The sequence below is a fragment of the Petaurus breviceps genome, unplaced genomic scaffold, assembly GCF_028583685.1.
Source record: "Petaurus breviceps papuanus isolate PSGF00001 unplaced genomic scaffold, PetGlider_PUasm1.0 84, whole genome shotgun sequence".
Lineage (NCBI taxonomy): Eukaryota > Metazoa > Chordata > Mammalia > Diprotodontia > Petauridae > Petaurus > Petaurus breviceps.
Genome location: NW_027186645.1, coordinates 3,119,574 through 3,137,236, shown reverse-complemented (window position 1 = coordinate 3,137,236; position 17,663 = coordinate 3,119,574). Strand labels below are relative to the sequence as shown.

Below are 17,663 nucleotides of genomic sequence, written 5' to 3'. Positions count from 1 at the left end.
TGCCAGTTTCCCCATATGTAAAATGGGGATAATAGTCACCCAGGGTGGTTGTGATGAGGATAAAATGAGATAATATTTATGAAGTGTAAGCCCTACGGCACTATGTAAATGCTACGTGTTGTCATTTCCATTATGCAGAGGAGGAAACTGAGTCTCTGAGAAATGATATTAACCTAGTTCTTCTGACTCATTATACCACACTCCTATCATTTCTTTCCTCCAACGTCTCACTGGCATGAGAAATGATGGAATTCTCAAAGGCCATAAGAGTAGAATGTAAAATATGGCAGGTCTGAGTTGAGTCCCCCCATCAGACCCATATGTCTTTTGGTCCAAGGACCGACCAGCTTTGCCATCTATCCAGGTGGGTCATAAAATGACAAAGTTTTCAGGCATAACTGCTCTCACAAATCATCTAATTTGCAGAGAGGTTGACCAAAATCAGACTGTATAATATATATAAATATATAATTGTATTTATATATGTAATTATAAGATGTTATAATTAAATAAAATCACAATATATAATAGGATCATAGATTTAGAGCTGGAAGAGACCTTATAAATCAATGGGTCCACACCCTCTTCCCTTATTAGATAGATCCAAGCCCCAAGCTGCTAGTTGACTTGCCCAGGGCAACATAGATAACTAAGTAGCAGGAGGTAGGATTTGAACCCAGGCCCTCTGACTTCAGCTCCACTGCTCTTTATCACTAAATGCACTTCCCGGTGCTCTTCACTGCCTCCTACCTCAGTGGAAGGGAATGTCCACAGTGACAAAACTCCTCGAAGTGTGGAAGGAAAACATCTCGACCTTTGTTCACATTCCATCATTACACAATCCTGACCCTTGAACATCTTAGGGAACCAGCTGAAATGCCCTTGGTTCTTTTCACCAACAGGAGCCAGATGTGACGAATGTGCCTCAGGCTACTTTGGGAATCCCGGAGATGTGGGCGGGGCATGCCAGCAGTGCCAGTGCCATAACAACATCGATACGACTGACCCCAAAGCCTGTGACAAAGAGACTGGAAGGTGCCTCAAGTGTCTGTATCACACCGAAGGTGAAAACTGCCAGCTTTGCAAGTTTGGGTACTACGGAGACGCGCTTCGGCAGGACTGCAGAAGTAAGTGACCCGAGGACTGCCTTAAATCTCTGAAAGCCATCACCAGCATGGCCGTAGCGATCAGGGCTGTCTAATCCCAATAGCACTGATCACATTCAGGGAGTGTTTGCACATGTGTGAATTAATACCCTTCGTGGCATCTCTTTTAAATGTGGCCCACATTTTGCAGGGGTTTTTTCACCCTTTTTTTCTGGCTTACCTCAGAGACTCCGGAACCAATCAGCCCATTGGCTTCTCTAGACAACTTGAAGGAAGGCATCACCTGTCCAGCTGTTTCATATGGTGATAAACTTTTCCTACAGTGCTATAGCTTTATAGCTGTAGAGGATTTTGGACTATAAATGTATGAATGATCATGGACTGGCCATGAGATAAAAATTAGAGATAATTGATGGATAACTTGAGGGTCCTGTTTGATGATATGGGCAGAAGGCCCAGAGGCCACCCATCCTATCCTATTGGGTGGATACTCTGACTTGCTTTATGCAAAATGTGCATTGCTATGAGTCAGTGAATGAAAAAGCATTTATTTAGTGCTTACTATATATGAGTAAGTGTCAAACTTATAGGAAGACACAGTTTGCATAGGATGGTTGCAAGGATAGGTTGCAAATTCTTGAAGGAAATAGCCATATCAATGACTAATAAGTAATAATAATCCCAGATCATTGTGAGTGCTGGAGAGGCAGAGCCATTGCTCATTGTCAGCCAGTAAACATATATTAAGTGTTTACTGTGTGCTTGGCACTGTGGTGGGCACTGGATTGGTTAGGAGTTGGACAAATTAAACCACCAAATGGAGGAACTTTAAATTTTCTGAAATCTTCCAATTGAAAGGGCAAAAGCAGACTGACATCCATGAAGAGGATGAGGCTTTGTGCCTGTTCCATCCTCTTGTAATTCACTGTTTTCCTCTTATCAAGAGATGATCCATGGTCACTTCCTGTTGCTATTAAACTCCAGCCCCCGAGGCCCTAGCTTTTAGACAAACATCTCTGGTATGTTAAGGAACAGCAGGACTGGATTCCTTGAAGATGTGAAGCAAAACACACTTAAAAATAAAGTAACTTGAGAGGTTTCTATCTACCTCAATCAACATTCTGATTTCTATTCTTCCCTTTGCTGCCTCTAGCCAAGAATTCACAATTAGTACATGTTTCAAAAGCCCCTTGCTTGTTTTGGATTTGTCTCCCCCATTCTTTGTCTCTTCTGCCACAATTCCTGGAACATCATAAATGTTTCTTGACTTGCTAGTGATGGTGCAAAACCAGTTTATCAAAACTGCCAGCTTTTTTAATGCAAAAATTAGTGAATGAAAAAGCACTTATTAATTGTTTACTGCATACCAGGCACTGTGATAGGCATAAATCTATCATGACAGTATCTTCACCCTCTTGAGTGGCATGGGGACATCAGAAAAACTGTAATGTTAGGGACAATGTCTCTGATACCTTAGTCCTTGTCTTATTTCTGTGTATATTTTATTTGTTCTCTTTATTCCTCCCCACCTCCTGAAGATTTTGTAACAAGAAGTTAGGGAGAGCCAGATAAGAATCAGACTGTTGAAGCTCAGTATGCTTACCCATGGCATTTCTCTTGCTCTCCTTATCTTGCAGAGTGTGTTTGTAATTATCTGGGTACGGTACAGGAGCACTGTGATGGTTCTGACTGTCAGTGTGACAAGATAACTGGGCAGTGCCTGTGCCTTCCGAATGTGATTGGGCAGAACTGTGACCACTGTGCACCAAACACCTGGAACCTGGCCAATGGGACGGGCTGTGAGCCCTGCAGCTGTGATGCTGCCCATTCTTTTGGCCCATCCTGCAATGAGGTAAGGGGGGAGAAGGTGTTGACCATTGCAGTTCGAGGGAAGGTGCCTGCTTGAGCCATCCCTGGTGTCTAAACCACAATACCATGATGGCTGATGTGTATTGAAAAACTGATGGAAGCAGCTCTTCGTTTTGAATGGAATTGAGTTGCTTTTTGATCCTGGGCAGGTGAATCAAATTTCTAGCACAGCTGGAAGAGGGACCAAACATCTGTATCCATTGTTATGCCAAGTGGTGTCATGTTTCCTGGAGACACACTGAAAATAAACTCTCCAAGTCAAATACAGTCAAAGGTGACCTTGAGTTCCAGCTTTGATTTATGAGGATAAAAGCATGGCAGGGAAAAGATGTAAACACAAGCGTAGCACACCAGGGAAAGGCTGGCTTAACCAATGAGATCCCATTTGGATTCCTCAACATTTGCAGAAAAATAACCTTTTTTTCTAGCTAACATGAGCCAAGCCCTTCTCAGGAGAAGAAAAGCATTCATGCTTTTGTTCTTTATCAATAAATTAGCAAGTATTTATTAAGCAATTATTATGCATCTAATGGAGAAGGCAACGGCAAACCACTCTAGTATCTTTGCCAAGAAAATCCCAAATGGGGTCATGAAGATTTGGACGCAACTAAAACAAATGAATAACCAAAAAAATGCATCTAATACTGTGTTGAGCAGTGGGGATGTAAAAGCAAAAGAAGAAATCATCCCTACTCTCAGGAAGCTTAGATTCTATCCTGGGAGATAATATGTACAATATGAATATGTTAGAATTAGTACAAAAATCACATAAATAGTATAAATACATGTAAGATATGTAGGGTAAATAGAATGAAAAGTATAAATAAAAAAACAAGATAGGTTGGGATGGGGAAATGCTCCATGTGGAAGAAGGTGGTGCTTGATCTGCATCTTAAAGGAAATGAGGGATTCTCTGAGACAGAGATGAGGAGGAGAGTGCATTTGTTGCATGCAGGGATGCCTGAGCAAATTTTCCATCGAGTAATGGAAAATGGGGTGCTGCATGCGAGGAACAGAGAAAGTGGTGGTTTGGCCAGACTGTAGGGTGTAGGAACAAGAGGAATACTTAAGGGGCTGAAAAGACAAGTTGTGGACAGAGGCATTTACATGGTATTCAAAAATCAGTAAGGAGTCACTGGAGTAGGGAAAGAAAAGTGTTATGGTCACTTTTGTTATTCAGGGTTTCAGTCATGTCTGGCTCTTCATGAGCCCATTTGGGGTTTTCTTGGTAAAAATACTGGTGTGGTTTGCCATTCTCTGGTTTATTTTACTGATGAGGAAACTGAGGCAAACAGGGTTAAGTGGCTTGCCAGGGTTCCACAGCTAGTTAGTTTTGGGGGCTGGATTTGAACTCACATTTGCATTTAAAGGAAAATGTTTTGGCAGTTGTGTGGTGCAACGGGTGGAAGTTGTGAAGAGACAAATCTAGAAAACAAAACACAGAAACTTCCTAACAATTAAGCCATCCAAAAGTGGAACAGGCCACCCAGAGAGGTGGCTGGTTCCTTATCCTTGGAAGTCTTCAGGCAGAGACTAGATGACCATTGATTGGGGAGGTCATAGTGGAGGGTCTTATGTGGTGGGGTTGGACCACACAACCACTGAGGTGCCTTCAGATTCTTTGATTCTATGGAAGACAGATTGTAGTGTAAAGTGAGGAAAGCCATTTGGAGTGTCAATGCAAGTCTAGGCAAGTGTTGATGAGGATCTCTATGAAGCAGTGGCTGCGTTACTGGAAAGAAGAGGTGGAATGGAAGAGATGTGGGAGTAGAAATGGTGAGATCTGGTAACCAGTGGAATAGTATGGGGTAAGAGAGAGTAAAGAGTCAAGGACAACACCGGGATCAGAGCCCTAGCAGACTGGGAAAATGGTGCCTTTGATAGGAAAAAGAAAATTTCCTGGATGGGTGGGTTTGGGGAAAGATGATGAGTTCTTTTTTGGTTGTGGTGAGTTTAAGATGTCTTTGGGATTTCCAGTTTAAGGTGTCCAGCAGTAGGTATGTGGGATTGAAGCTCTGGAGAGAGATTGGGCTAGGGCCATTTATTCATCAATAAATTAACAAGATTTATTAAGCCCCTATTACGAATCTATGAGTCATCTGCATAGAAATAATTAAGCCCAGAGGGAGTTGATAAGGTCACCCAGAGAATATGTAGAAACACGGAGGAAGAGGGTCCAGGACTGAGCCTTGGGGTACGCCCATAGTTAGTGAGCATAACATGGTTAAATAGACAAAGGAGACTGAGAAGGAGCCAATAGGGAAGAGGAAAGCCAGGAAAGAGGTGACAAGGGGAAAAAACCCAGAAGACAGAATAGTCAGAAAGGGAGGATAGTCAGCAGTCTCAAATGCAGGGGAAAAGTCAAGGATGAGGATGGAGAATGTTACCAGATTTAACATTTAAGAGATCGTCAGTAGTTTTAAAGAGAACAGTTTCAGTTGAGTGAAGAGGTCTGAAGACTCTTGCCAATACATTGAATAAATGAGAGGAAAGGAGGTGGAGACAATCAATGTGTGAACAGCTTTGCTTAGGACTTTGGCTGGCAAGGATAGACGAGTTAGGTATAGGACAGTAACTTGAGGGGGATGGACACAGGTGAGTTTAAAGGCAGTAGGGAAGAGACCAGGAGAAAAAGAGAGATTGAAGATTAAAGAGAGAGGAAATGATTGAGGAGGCCCTATTTAGGAGAATAGAGGAGGAAAGGGATTGGCCTTGGCAGGAAGGGTTACCTTATCTGAGACTGGAGGAAAGAATAGAGAAAGGGGAGATCTCTGGGGGTTTTGAGATGAGGAGAAACGAAGCTTGCAATGAAGGGCTTCTGTTTTTCGTTGTAAAGTCAGAGGAAATGCGCTCAGGTGGTGAGAAGGTTGGGCAGGGGAAAGTTTGAGAGAGAATTTGGAATAGCTTCTGTTGGGGCTGAGATAGGGCATCAGGATTAAAAGTATTACCTTGCCATAATGAGGGATAGGGCAGCTAGGTGGCACAGTGGATAGAGTACCGGACTTGGAGACAGGAAGGCTCATCTTCCTGAGTTCAAATCTGGCTTCGGATACTTATTAGCCGTGTGACCCTGGGCAAGTCACTTAACCCCATTTGCCTCAATTTCCTCACCTCTAAAACAAATTGGAGAAGGAAATGGCAAACCACTTCAATATAACTACCAAGAAAACCCCAGTTGGGGTCACAAAGAGTAGGACACAACTGAAACAACTAAAGAACAAAAAGTGAGGGACAAGTTGAAGTTAGATAACAGATCCTCAGTGTGGACCATGTTAGCACAACTTTTCTGTGGACAGGTTAGTCCCCCTTGTCTTCTCACAAATCTCAAAATTTAAAACATCCTTTTATGGTGAAGTCTAAATAAACCTCATGTTCCGTGTTTTTGTGATTAACAGTTCACTGGGCAGTGTCAGTGCATGCCTGGGTTTGGAGGCCGAACTTGTAACAAGTGCCAAGATCTCTTCTGGGGAGATCCAAATGTGGAGTGCCAGGGTGAGTCCTCTGTGCTTTTCCTTGTGTTAGCTGCCCAGTGGTTTGTTTTCAGTGTTTATTGGTCTAATAAGGACACATAAAGTTGATATAAGATAGCATATCTTATAAGCTGTCACGTTATGTCTTATTATTGTTAGGGCATTCTCATCTGTATAACGGGGGCAATGGTAATGCCTGCTTCCAGGGCTATCATGATGCTCAGATGAGATGTAAAGCACATAACACGATGCCTGGCATGCAGTCAGTGCTGTATAAATGCTAGCTGTTGTCCCTCTTAATCCAAACTTTGACACTTTCTTGTATTACGCGTGTCTTGCATTATTTCCTGTTTCACTTTGCTATTGTTATTTTGACTTTTTCTAATTATGAATGTCACGTCACTCTATCGATCCATGAAAGCAGGGATTGTCTCATCATTTTTTGTGTCCCCCACAGTGCTAGACATTTAGTATCTCTCAATGAGCATAAACGTTTGCCGAATGGATTAGTTAACAAACTTCTCATCACTGGCATTCAGTGCTTGAGATGGAAAGAGGAGGAAGATTTATGAAATGAGTTAGATACCATTCTATATTTGTTATTTGAAGGCCAGAGTTCCTTGGCTTAAAGTGTGCTGAAGAATAACACTCTCTCTCTCTCTCCTCCATTCTTTTATGGCCTCCTCAATGCTTTCCTTGTCACTGAATTAGAGACCTGGTGATATTGTTTAAGGCTGCTATCCAGGGCAGAAAAGGATATTGGTTAAGACAGAGGACAACCATGCTCGAACCTGGCCTCTGTTTATTTTTTACCCCCCGGGAACTTGTGTTTCTCATACATGGAGAATTTTTCTCATTATCTTGTGAGTGAGTGAACTTTTCCTGGAATTTTTGCATTGCAATTTCTCATCAGTTTGTTAAATAGGGTATTCAGAGAGTGGAGATCTGCCTGTATGTGTCTGTACAGAGGCAGATTATGGTATATGCAAAGAATACTGTTATTATTTACTGCACTTTAATGAATGGAAATTAGAAGTGCTAGAGGCTCGTTTTAGCTTCTCCCTCAGCTAGCTCTATGATCTTGGACCTCGGTTTCTTCATTAATCCAACTTTCTCATTTACAAGATAATCATCAAGATTGTTTCTAATTGTGACACGCTTTCATTCTTTGGTTCAGATATTGCATGCTTTCCAATAAAAGGCCTTTTTGTTTTAGCCTGTGACTTTTGGCAACTGGTGTGTACAGTAGATTGTTAATTCAAATCTCCTGACCTGAATTGACTATCTCACAGTCTCTAAACCCATCAATCTTTGCTTACTATAAGGACTGGATAATAATAGTGGGAGTTTGGGGCACCAAGAAGAAGTATATGATGGAAACCCCAGGTCTGTTAAATGGGAGTAAAGCCCAGGGTATTCTTTTGAAATCTCATTTATGGTACTGTAAGGGAAGGGGGAAGAGAAAAGAGAGGTAAACATTTAGGAAAGAGAAATGGGGGGAGAGAAAAGGAAAAGATGAGGGAGAGAGGAAAAAAAGGGTCAGAAAGATGAAAAGAGAGGGAAAAATTAATATATTCCATAACCAGAATGGCATTTTCTCAGGGGATAAAACTTATTAAAGCCAAATGAATCACAATGGTTGCAACAGCATAAGGATTAAGCAATTTTTTTTGTTACCAGATTAATTTTCTGTGAGAATAGATTTAAGGAGAAAAATTTATGGAAAGAATTAAATAAAGCATTTGTAGAACTTTATTCTTAAGTAAAAAGCATAAATCAAAATTAGATTTAGATATTTTCTTTAATTTCTCATACCTAACTTCTTGTATTTTCTTTTGTTGACCTTTACTGGGAAAATGAACTTTTGTTTTTGTGTTTTGGGGGGTTTTTCAGTTATGAGTGAAGAAAGAAATAACACAGACTCAAACTAGCAAGACATTTGTGATCCCTTACATAATGCCAAGCTGTGATTAAGATGTGGTGTTTAGAAATGTGGATACTCTGTGTTCTTTGTTTTTTTTTTAAACCTATCTCTTCATTAACAGCAGGAACTCTTCAAATAGTGAATGAGACCAGAACTTAACATCTGATATGTTTTAAAAATTGAGGCTTAGCCAAGAGTGTTTGTAGCAACATCTTAGATTAGATTAAGGCCTTTTTTTTTTTTTAAGAGAGGAATGTGTTTTCTGTGTCTTTAAGCAAATCCCTTTTCATGAATCCCTCTGCTGTGGAAATGCTGGTGTGTTAACTAGATTGAATCTCTCAAGTATCCAATTACTACTTCCAATGGAAGGCTGGTTACAAATGGTACTGGTTTCTCTAAGAGGAGAGAAAAAAATCCAGCTTGCAATCTAGTTTTAAACGTTTGAACCTTCCAGTGCCCCCAAGGACATGGTTTTCTCCTGGCCCTGTCTGCATCACTACTTATTTCCAGATTCTATCAGCATGTGTCACTGGCAAAATTGGGTTCACTGCCAGAGTTTTCTGACCTTTTTTGCTCCAGGTCGACTTTTGTTGGAAAGCATGAAAACCCTGTTACCCCAAGTCAGATTCAATCAGAGAATTGTTCGTTTATTACTCAGAATTCTTTCTCTCTTTTATCTTTGCTTTAAACTTTCCACTATAAATTCATCAGAAGGGTGACATTGTAAAGGAACACCGCCAACTTGTTTAGGTCAAAAATTATAGACCTTCTTTTAGGAACTTTGACTTAGGGGCAGATCTATGGTACCCATGTAGGCCTCTTTTATTTCTTTCAATCATTCATTCTTTCCGTTTGAAAGAAAGGTCAGTCCATTATGTAGAAACTGAAAATAAGGCTAAAAAAAAATCTGTAGTCATAGGAGATTAAAGCCAAAAGGGAATTTTGAGATCATGTAGTTGAACTTCTTCATGCAGCAGATGCAGAAAGATATGTTGAAATTCACATGGGTTAGTTAATAAATAAAGGAGCCAAGACTAGAATATAGGTCTGCTGGATGCCTCAGCATCTCTGTGTTAGAGTGGGTCACTTCTTGTTTAATAAAACAAATAATACAGTAAACCAAAGAGAGAGAAAAATAACCCACCATTCTGTGGGTTCAGGGAGTGCTTTGTCTTCTTGGCATTTAAGCTGAATCATGTGTGTGGCAATCACTTGATCACCTAGGGTGACATGTGGTCTTGAAAGTCCAGTCTGTTTGAATCACAAGGGGTGGTGTGACAAGGGGATGGCAGCAGCCCAGGAAGGCAGCTCCCAGGGCTACCAGCTGATGCTAAAGAAAGACCTGAGATAGTTGTATATAAAATCAATCAGCAAGAATGTATTAAGCAGCTACTATATATCCAGCACTGTGTGTTAGGTCCTGGGCATACAAACACAAAAGGTCAAATGGTCTATGCCCTCAGAGAGCTTATATTCTGTTGGGGGAGGAGATTAACCATGTTTAAGGATTAATAAGTCTTTGGGATATAAAAATAAAACAAAGCAGGAGTGGTGGATGGGCAGCTAACAGCATGAAGAATTGAGAAGGGCCTCTGGGATGAGGTGGCACTTTAGTCGTGTGTTAAGGTGAAGAAGTGAGGCAGAGGTGGAGAGGAAAGGCAGTCTGGACGTGGGACAGTCTGTGCACAGGTACGGACAGGAGATGGAGATGTGGGGACTTATGTAAGGAATGGCAGGTAGACAGGTTCAGCTGGAACATAAAGTATATGAGGAAAAGTAATGTGTAATCAGGTGACTAGAGTTAGGTTTTAGGGTTTTTAAATGCCCCAAATATTGGATTTCAGAGGCATTTGGGAGCCCTTGAAGCTTCCTGACCAGAGGAGTGACCTGGTCAGAACTATGCTTTAGGAATATCATTTTTGGCAGCTATGTGGAAAACAGATTTGAAAAGGGGAAAACACGTGAATGAAACAAGAAGACTGGTTAAGAGGCAAGCATAATTAGGAGATGACATAAGCCCGAACTGGATTGGTTGTGGTGTGAGTGGAGAGGAGAGGATAGATCTGAAGAAATACTATGGATGTGGAGTGGACAAGACTTGGTAAGTCGTTTGATATCAAGGGTGAAGGATAGTAAAGAATGGAAGGCAACTCAGATTTGGAACCTGGGTGACTAGAAGAATGATGGTGCTTCTCAACAAATAGAAGGAGGGGTGTATGGCTTTTAGGGGAAAAGATACGTTCTGTCTGGACAGGTTGAGTTTAAAATGTCTACGACACATTCAAGTGCAAGTGACCCATAGAGAGTTGGAGATCTATGCTGGATGTGTAGATTCGGAAGCCAATACCTAGAGGTGATAGTTAACTAAGAGACATGATATAGAAAGAGGAGAGGGCCCAGGATACACCCACCCAAGATATAGACATTGGGGTACACCCACATTTGATGGGTGAGAGGAGTAATAGTCCGCTAAAGTGCACTGAGGAGTAATCAAACAAATAGAAGAAAAACCAAGAAAGCAGGGTCACAAAAATCCAAGTTGGAAAATATTTCTAGAAGATGGATGTGGCCAACATATATAGACTGAGGAGAGATCAAGCAGTGTGATGCTTGAAGTAAAAGGTCCTTGGATTTATCAATAGGGAGATCATTGGTAAGCTTAGGGAAAGCAGTATCAGTCAGGTTTTGGGGGTAGAAGCCAGATTGCAAGAGTTTCCAGAGTGAAATAGGGTGGTAAGAAAATGGAGGCAAGGAATGTAAGTAACTTTTGATGAGAAGTATGACTTTGAAGGTGGAATGACAGAGGAAAGGGAGATCCAGACAGATGGCTTCAGATTTTTTGTGAAATATAGCATGAGGTGGTGATGTCAGTGGCTTGAGGAAGAAGAGACTTGGAACAACCCCTTGGGGAAGTATGATAGTCCATCAGGGAAGAGTTAAAGAATTTTCATGTTCAAAAAAAATTTTTTTTAATTAAAAAAAAAGAATTTTCATGTAGCAGTGAGAGTACTATTGACCCATCAGCTTGGTTGCATATCTTCCTCTAGGGGTGTTCAGCATCAGATCAGAAATGAAGGCAAACCAGCAGCACCTTACTATCCCCCTTGCACATTCCCTACATTAGATCTGAGCTCATTCAAGGCAAGGATTCTCTTTTGATTTTCTCTTTATCTTGAAAGCTTAATAACAATGCCTGGCATGCTTAATAAATGCTTGCTGACTGACCTTCAAGACTGCCTTTCATGTTCATTTTAGCCCATTTGGGTGTTAGAGTCGGGAATCCATACCCAGTGTGATCTGCTTTGATTGTATTCACCCTTGTATTGGTCCTGGCCACCTTAACAATAACAGGAGGAATAATTGGGATATAAAAATAAAACAAAGCAGGGGTGGTGGATGGGTAGCTAACAGCGTGGAAACGAGTTTGTGACCATTGGTAAAATTATTCATACTTCCAAGAGCTCCTTAAAACATGGTCAAAACCTGCACCTCTAGGTGGCTCAGTGCTGGACTTGGAGTTAGAAAGATCTGAGTGCAAATTCATCTTCAGACGAGAAGTAGCTGTGTGGGGCAAATCACTTAATCTCTTTCAGGCCCAGTATCCTCATTTGTAAACTCAGGATAATAGCACCAACCTCAGAAGATTGTTGTGGGGATCAATGAGATAATATGTGTGAGGTGCCTTTGTAAACCTTCAAATGGTAGCTGTTGTTATTGCCACTGTTACCATTATTTCTAATTTCTTCAAAAATTGGAATCCAGATGGCAGTTTTTATGTTATTATGTTTTCCTGTGTCATAGACATACCTCATCAAAGCCCCAGGGTTTTGATTCAAGTATAACTCAAAGTCAGGAGATTGCCAGTCGTGATTTTCCCAATGGTGGGACAATACATAGACTAACTAACAAAATACATACACACATAAATACACAGACAACTGACTAAAGCAGAATTTTGGTTTTGGAGTTTTTTCCCCAAGATATACCTAAAGATGAACAGAAGAGAATATTCATATTTTCTGACAGATTTTAATGACTAAGTCAGTCTTTTCTAAGAAAAAAGAGAGAGAATGGAGAGAGGAATAATTTCTTCCCTCTAACTCTAAGGTTATCACAGGAAATCAAAGCCTAATTTTTGGAGGAAGTGAGACTGGCTAGTGAATGAAAGTGACTGTTGGCAGTAACCATGCATCAAGCACAAAATAGGATTGGAAGTTAATGGAACTTTTTTTTCCTACTCGATTACAATGAGATTTGCCTGAAGATGCTGGACATTGTTGTCAGGAGATTAATGAAGCTTGACACCAAATCTGTAGGTTTTGCCCCTTAGATCAGATTATATCTTGTTTGCTTTAAGCATGACTAAAGTGGACCAGATGTAGAAGTAGATGACAAGACGATCTACCCAGGTCAATGTGATTACAAACAGTGGCCTGGTGATCTAAGCAATATCAACTTGTGTATTTCTTTTTCTGGACCTGTACATATGAATTGAGGTATCAAAGGGGAAGATTCCCCCTTCCAGGAAGAAGACCTGTAACTTTGGCCTTAGTACGGCCTTAGCCCAGGACTCTTCATAATGCTTATCCCGCCCCTAGTTCCAAGGCCGGTGAGGCACCTCTCCAAGATACTAGTTTAGGCTAGAGAATATTTAGTTTGTCTTCCACTCTAAGAAGGGTCCCAGAGATCCTGTCAGGTTCCAAATGGGCCATGAGTCAAGAAGACCCTTTTCCTCCCAATCTTAGAAGTCAAAAAGGCCTTTCCCTTCTGTAAAGTGTAAGAGATGTACATACCTAGATCATTTAGAATTCTGCTGCTGTACTAGCAGAATAATAATAATAGCTCGTGTTTATGTAGCATTTTGAAATTTTCCAAATGCTTTACAAATATATTCTCGTTTTATTCTCAAAGCAACACAGAAGTAGGTGCTATTATTACACCCATTTCACTGATAAGAAAACTGAGGCAGTCAGAGGTTAAGTGATTTGTCCAGGGTTTTACAACCAACAAGCATCCGAGACAATATTTGAGCTCAGGTCTTCCTGAGTCAAGGTCCAGCATTCACCATAACACTAAAATGACTCAGCCACAATTTTTGTGACATACCACTTTTTGGCATCTGAATTACTACAGAATGGTAAGGGCGGGAGAGTGAGGATTGAGTCAGCCTTACTGGGTTTCATTAATGGCAACTGCAAATGAATCTTTTCTTTGTGCTTAGATAGAATACAAAAGGAGAAAGAGCAGCCCTAACTGGTCATGAGGAAAATGCAGAAGGGCAGAGAGATCAGGGCTCACAAGTCTCTACTAGTAGTTGGAATGTGGCAATAAGAGAAGGGGAAAAGGTAAGATCCTTTAGGGAAGAGAGAGAAGGGATTGAAAAAAAAGAAGGGGTTAAAGATCACAGATTGCCTAAGGAATGATGCCTGTCATAGAAAAATGAGGTAACAGTTTTAGGCAAGAGGGTGAAAGGAGCGAGAAAACATAGGAGCAAGACTTGTTCTTGAATTGTTGAATTCTTTGATTAATTATAAAATCAAGTTCAGCAGCCATTTACTAAAGGCTACCTGTGCCAAGGCATTCTCACACATAATCCGCTGTTCTTAAATCTCATCCCCTCGTCTTTATTTCACCCTAAGTATTTAATGTTCAAAACCCCAAATTTCTGATACCACAGAGTTAACTTTATGCTTATAGAAGAATTTAAATCAATAGTCAATTATTCTCTTTTGGGGTTGGGGAATAGAGCATAGTTATTCAAAAGGCAAATACATTAGACCTCCAACTTTAAATTGCTGAATGGTATTATTGTATAAATGATTTAGGATTTCTGGACAGTCGTGCCAAGTCTGAACAAAACCCATCTTGTGCTACAGTAGGAAGAGAATTTTACCCACCCACTACTGAATGTGCTAAAGAAAGAGCTTAGCTTAAGGCCTTTTACTTATTCTGCCTTCTTAGGAGTCAAGTGATTAGAGTAAATAATCCCTCCATGTGAATTAAGAGGTAGTAGAAAGCTCACCACCTAAAGTTCTAAAATCCCTTTTCACCCATTCATTTTGGGTGGGACAGAAGGAGTCTTGCCATATTGCAAGCTGATCTCATTACATTGTCTTCCCCCTTCTCCTCAAGCCTTCCAAAATTCCCGGTTTATGTTGAAGGCACCATTATCCTTGTCACCACTCAGGTTCGATACTTTGGTGCCATCTTTGATTTCTCACCCCTACATGCTGAATCTTATCCTTTCTGCCTCCACAACATTTTTCTCATCCATCCCCCTCTCTCTGTTCATACAGTCACCACCCTAATTCATCGATTTTTGCCCAGATTTTTGCCATGGTCTTCTATTCCTCTCCCTTTCTCAGGTTTCTCCCCTCTCCAGTCCACACACAATCCAAAACACAACTGCCCAAGTGACTTTCCTAAACTGCAAATCTGACCATGTTACTCCCCTACTCAGTAAACTTCAGTGGCTCCCTATTGACCTTAGAATCAATTATTATTTTATTTTTTGAAATTTATGTTTATATTTTATAATGGACATTATTATTAGTACAGTAATACTTGCATTTAATTTATAAATAAGTAAATCTACAGATATTGAGGGGCCATACTCAAGTTTTTAAATTACTGATGTGTGCATAATGAAAAAAGTTTGGAGACCAGTGTTCTATAAAATTTGTCTGTCTGTAGACCTTAATTTTTGTTAAATGGCCAGGTTAGGCCACAGTGATCTATGAAACAGCCAAAAAATACAAACTGTGCCTTCGTCATATTAGTATTTTCAATGATGGTCAAATGGCAGAAAAGAGGGTACAGACAGTACTCAGAATCACAGAGAACTTAGACTGTCTATAAGCTTTATATTCCTTTTACTATACGACCTTTGTTCCGACAACTGAGGTGACAATCCTAGAGAAACTTAATCATACTCAAAATTAAATTATCATTATATACCTTCTATGTGCAAGATTCTGTACTAAAACCTAGATGCTGTTTTTATTGTTGTTCAGTCATTTCAGTTGTGACCTCTTTGGGACTTCTCTTGGCAAAAATAATGGGATGGTTTGGCATTTCCTTCTCCAGAGTGTCCCCATTTTACAGATGAGGAACTCAGGCAAATAGGAATGAAGTGATTTGCCCAGGGTCATATAACTAGCAAGTGTCTGAAACTGAATTTAAATTCAGATCTTTGCCTCTGACTCTAACCCCACCTAGCTGCCCCCAAATTAGATATACAAAGACAAAAATAGAAGAGTCCCTGCTTTCCAGAAGATTACATTCTATTGGCATCTCCCAGTCATGAAAGCAGAAGACACAATGAAATTATGGCAAAATCGAAGATGACTTGAAGATTTCCAGGTAAGTGAATAAAGGAGCCAGTGGAGTTGGCCTCACTGAATGTCCAAAGGCAAAAAGAAACCACCTTTCAGTGCTCACCATGAGAGTAAGCTAGAAATAATTGCAATTTATGTTCCGATATCTGTTGAAGCAAAAAACAAATCAAGAAATTTTATGAGTCAGTCAGTAAACATTTATTAAGTCCCTTCTGTGTGCTAAACACTGGAGATAAGGATGTGAAAAAGAAACAGTCCCTGCCCTCAAGGAGCTTACAGTCTAATGGGAGAAGACAGCACTTAAAAGGAACCTGAAAAGTGAGGTGGAATGGGGAAGGTAACTGTGATTCAGGGGCATGATGGAGAAATCTAAAGGATTTTCAGGTATGAAATGAAGAAATGGCTGGTCCTGGCACCCTGCTTAAATGGAAGTTTTGGCAGAAGGACAGAGACTACTGAGGAGGTGTGAGTACCAAAGCTGATTGATCTTGCAGGATAATGAGGTTCTCAGGGGGATGATGGAGAAGTCAACAGTCACTATGAAATCAAAAGGATACCTACCCTAAACAAAACCAACATATAGTTTGGTACTCAGTGACTTCGGTGCAAAAATAAACATGGAAGAGGACTGTTTAAACTCTATTTGAAAATATGGTCTGAATTAAGAAGTAAAAGAAACCCATGTGGCTTACAGATACTCCTTTTCATCATGAATACTTTATTCAAAAAGAAAATCCAACTTCACTGAATGCGGCAGGCACCTAATGATATAATTAAAAATGTGATTGTCTCGACACAAAACGGGTAAAGAGATAGCAGCTCTTGCACAAACCAGCTTTCAATGTGCAGTCACACTGCATTCACTGTTTAGAACGAAAGTCCAAGTAAAACTCAAATTAGTAGAAAATGCAAAAGTGAAAAGGGTGCTTTGATTACAACAGCTCTATCCCAGCCTGTTGAAATGAGGCCTCACTTATGGAAAATGGACATAATTAAAGATGTCAACTGTGATTTTCATTACTTCTACGAGAAACTTAATCACAGCCCAAAAGACCACCAAAATGAGGCAGAAAGTGTTTTTTTTTTTAATTCCTTGACCTCAGACACTTAATCACCTTGCCAGGCAGAGAGAGACAGCAGGTAAAACAATACTTTGTAGTACCAGTTCATTTACAGAACATTAGCAGGATGGCAGAAAACAAAAGCACTTTTCATTGGTGATGATGATGGGGACGCCACATTGGAATGCTGTCACCTCAGTACCCCATGTACTCTGTAAAGAAGGGGCACTTGTGGGGCTGCTAGGTGGTGCAGTGAATAGAGCATCAGCCCTGGAGTCAGGAGGACCTGAGTTCAAATCTGCCCTCAGACACTTAACATGCAGTAGCTGTGTGACGTTGAGCAAGTCACTTAACCCCAATTGCCCTGCCCTCCCCCCTCCAAAAGGCAAAAAAAAAAAAGTACTTGAGAGGATGAGATCAGGAAGAGGAACTGGAGATGACCAAATAAATCATTGTGACCAAGAAATCTGCTAGAGAGAACACGGTTTTAAAGGTGCACAAGGATTCATTTTCAATTTAATTCAAAGAGGAAAAGGTTTGAAAAGAATGCAGAAACTCATTTAACCAATAAAAGGCAACAAAGAAGACAGTGGTAATCCATGCATTCAGTTGTGATCATGGAGAGAGTGCTAGATAGACTTTTTGTCAGGAAGTCCCAAGTTCAAATCCTGCCTCACACCCTTAGTATCTCTGTGATCCCAGGCAAGTCATTTAACTGATTTCAGGTTCAATTTCCTCATCTGCAAAATGATGATAATAAGTGTATTTCCTTCACAGAGTTGCTTCGAGAATCATATGAGATATATAGATACATATAAAAAGCCTTTGCAAATCTTAAAGAGATTTCTATCTATCTATCTATCTATCTATCTATCTATCTATCTATCTATCTATCT

General features: G+C 40.4%; 1 protein-coding gene across 3 annotated transcripts in view; it reads left to right on the top strand.

Annotated features, from left to right (window-relative positions):
- Positions 1-17,663, top strand: part of LAMB1 (laminin subunit beta 1) — a 114,190-nt gene that overhangs the window by 65,868 nt on the left and 30,659 nt on the right. For all 3 annotated transcript variants that reach the window (XM_069107005.1, XM_069107004.1, XM_069107006.1), the window contains 3 exons: positions 903-1,127; positions 2,744-2,958; positions 6,371-6,467. In XM_069107005.1, coding sequence (XP_068963106.1) covers positions 903-1,127; positions 2,744-2,958; positions 6,371-6,467 — 537 coding nt within the window. The remainder of the gene's footprint in view (positions 1-902; positions 1,128-2,743; positions 2,959-6,370; positions 6,468-17,663) is intronic.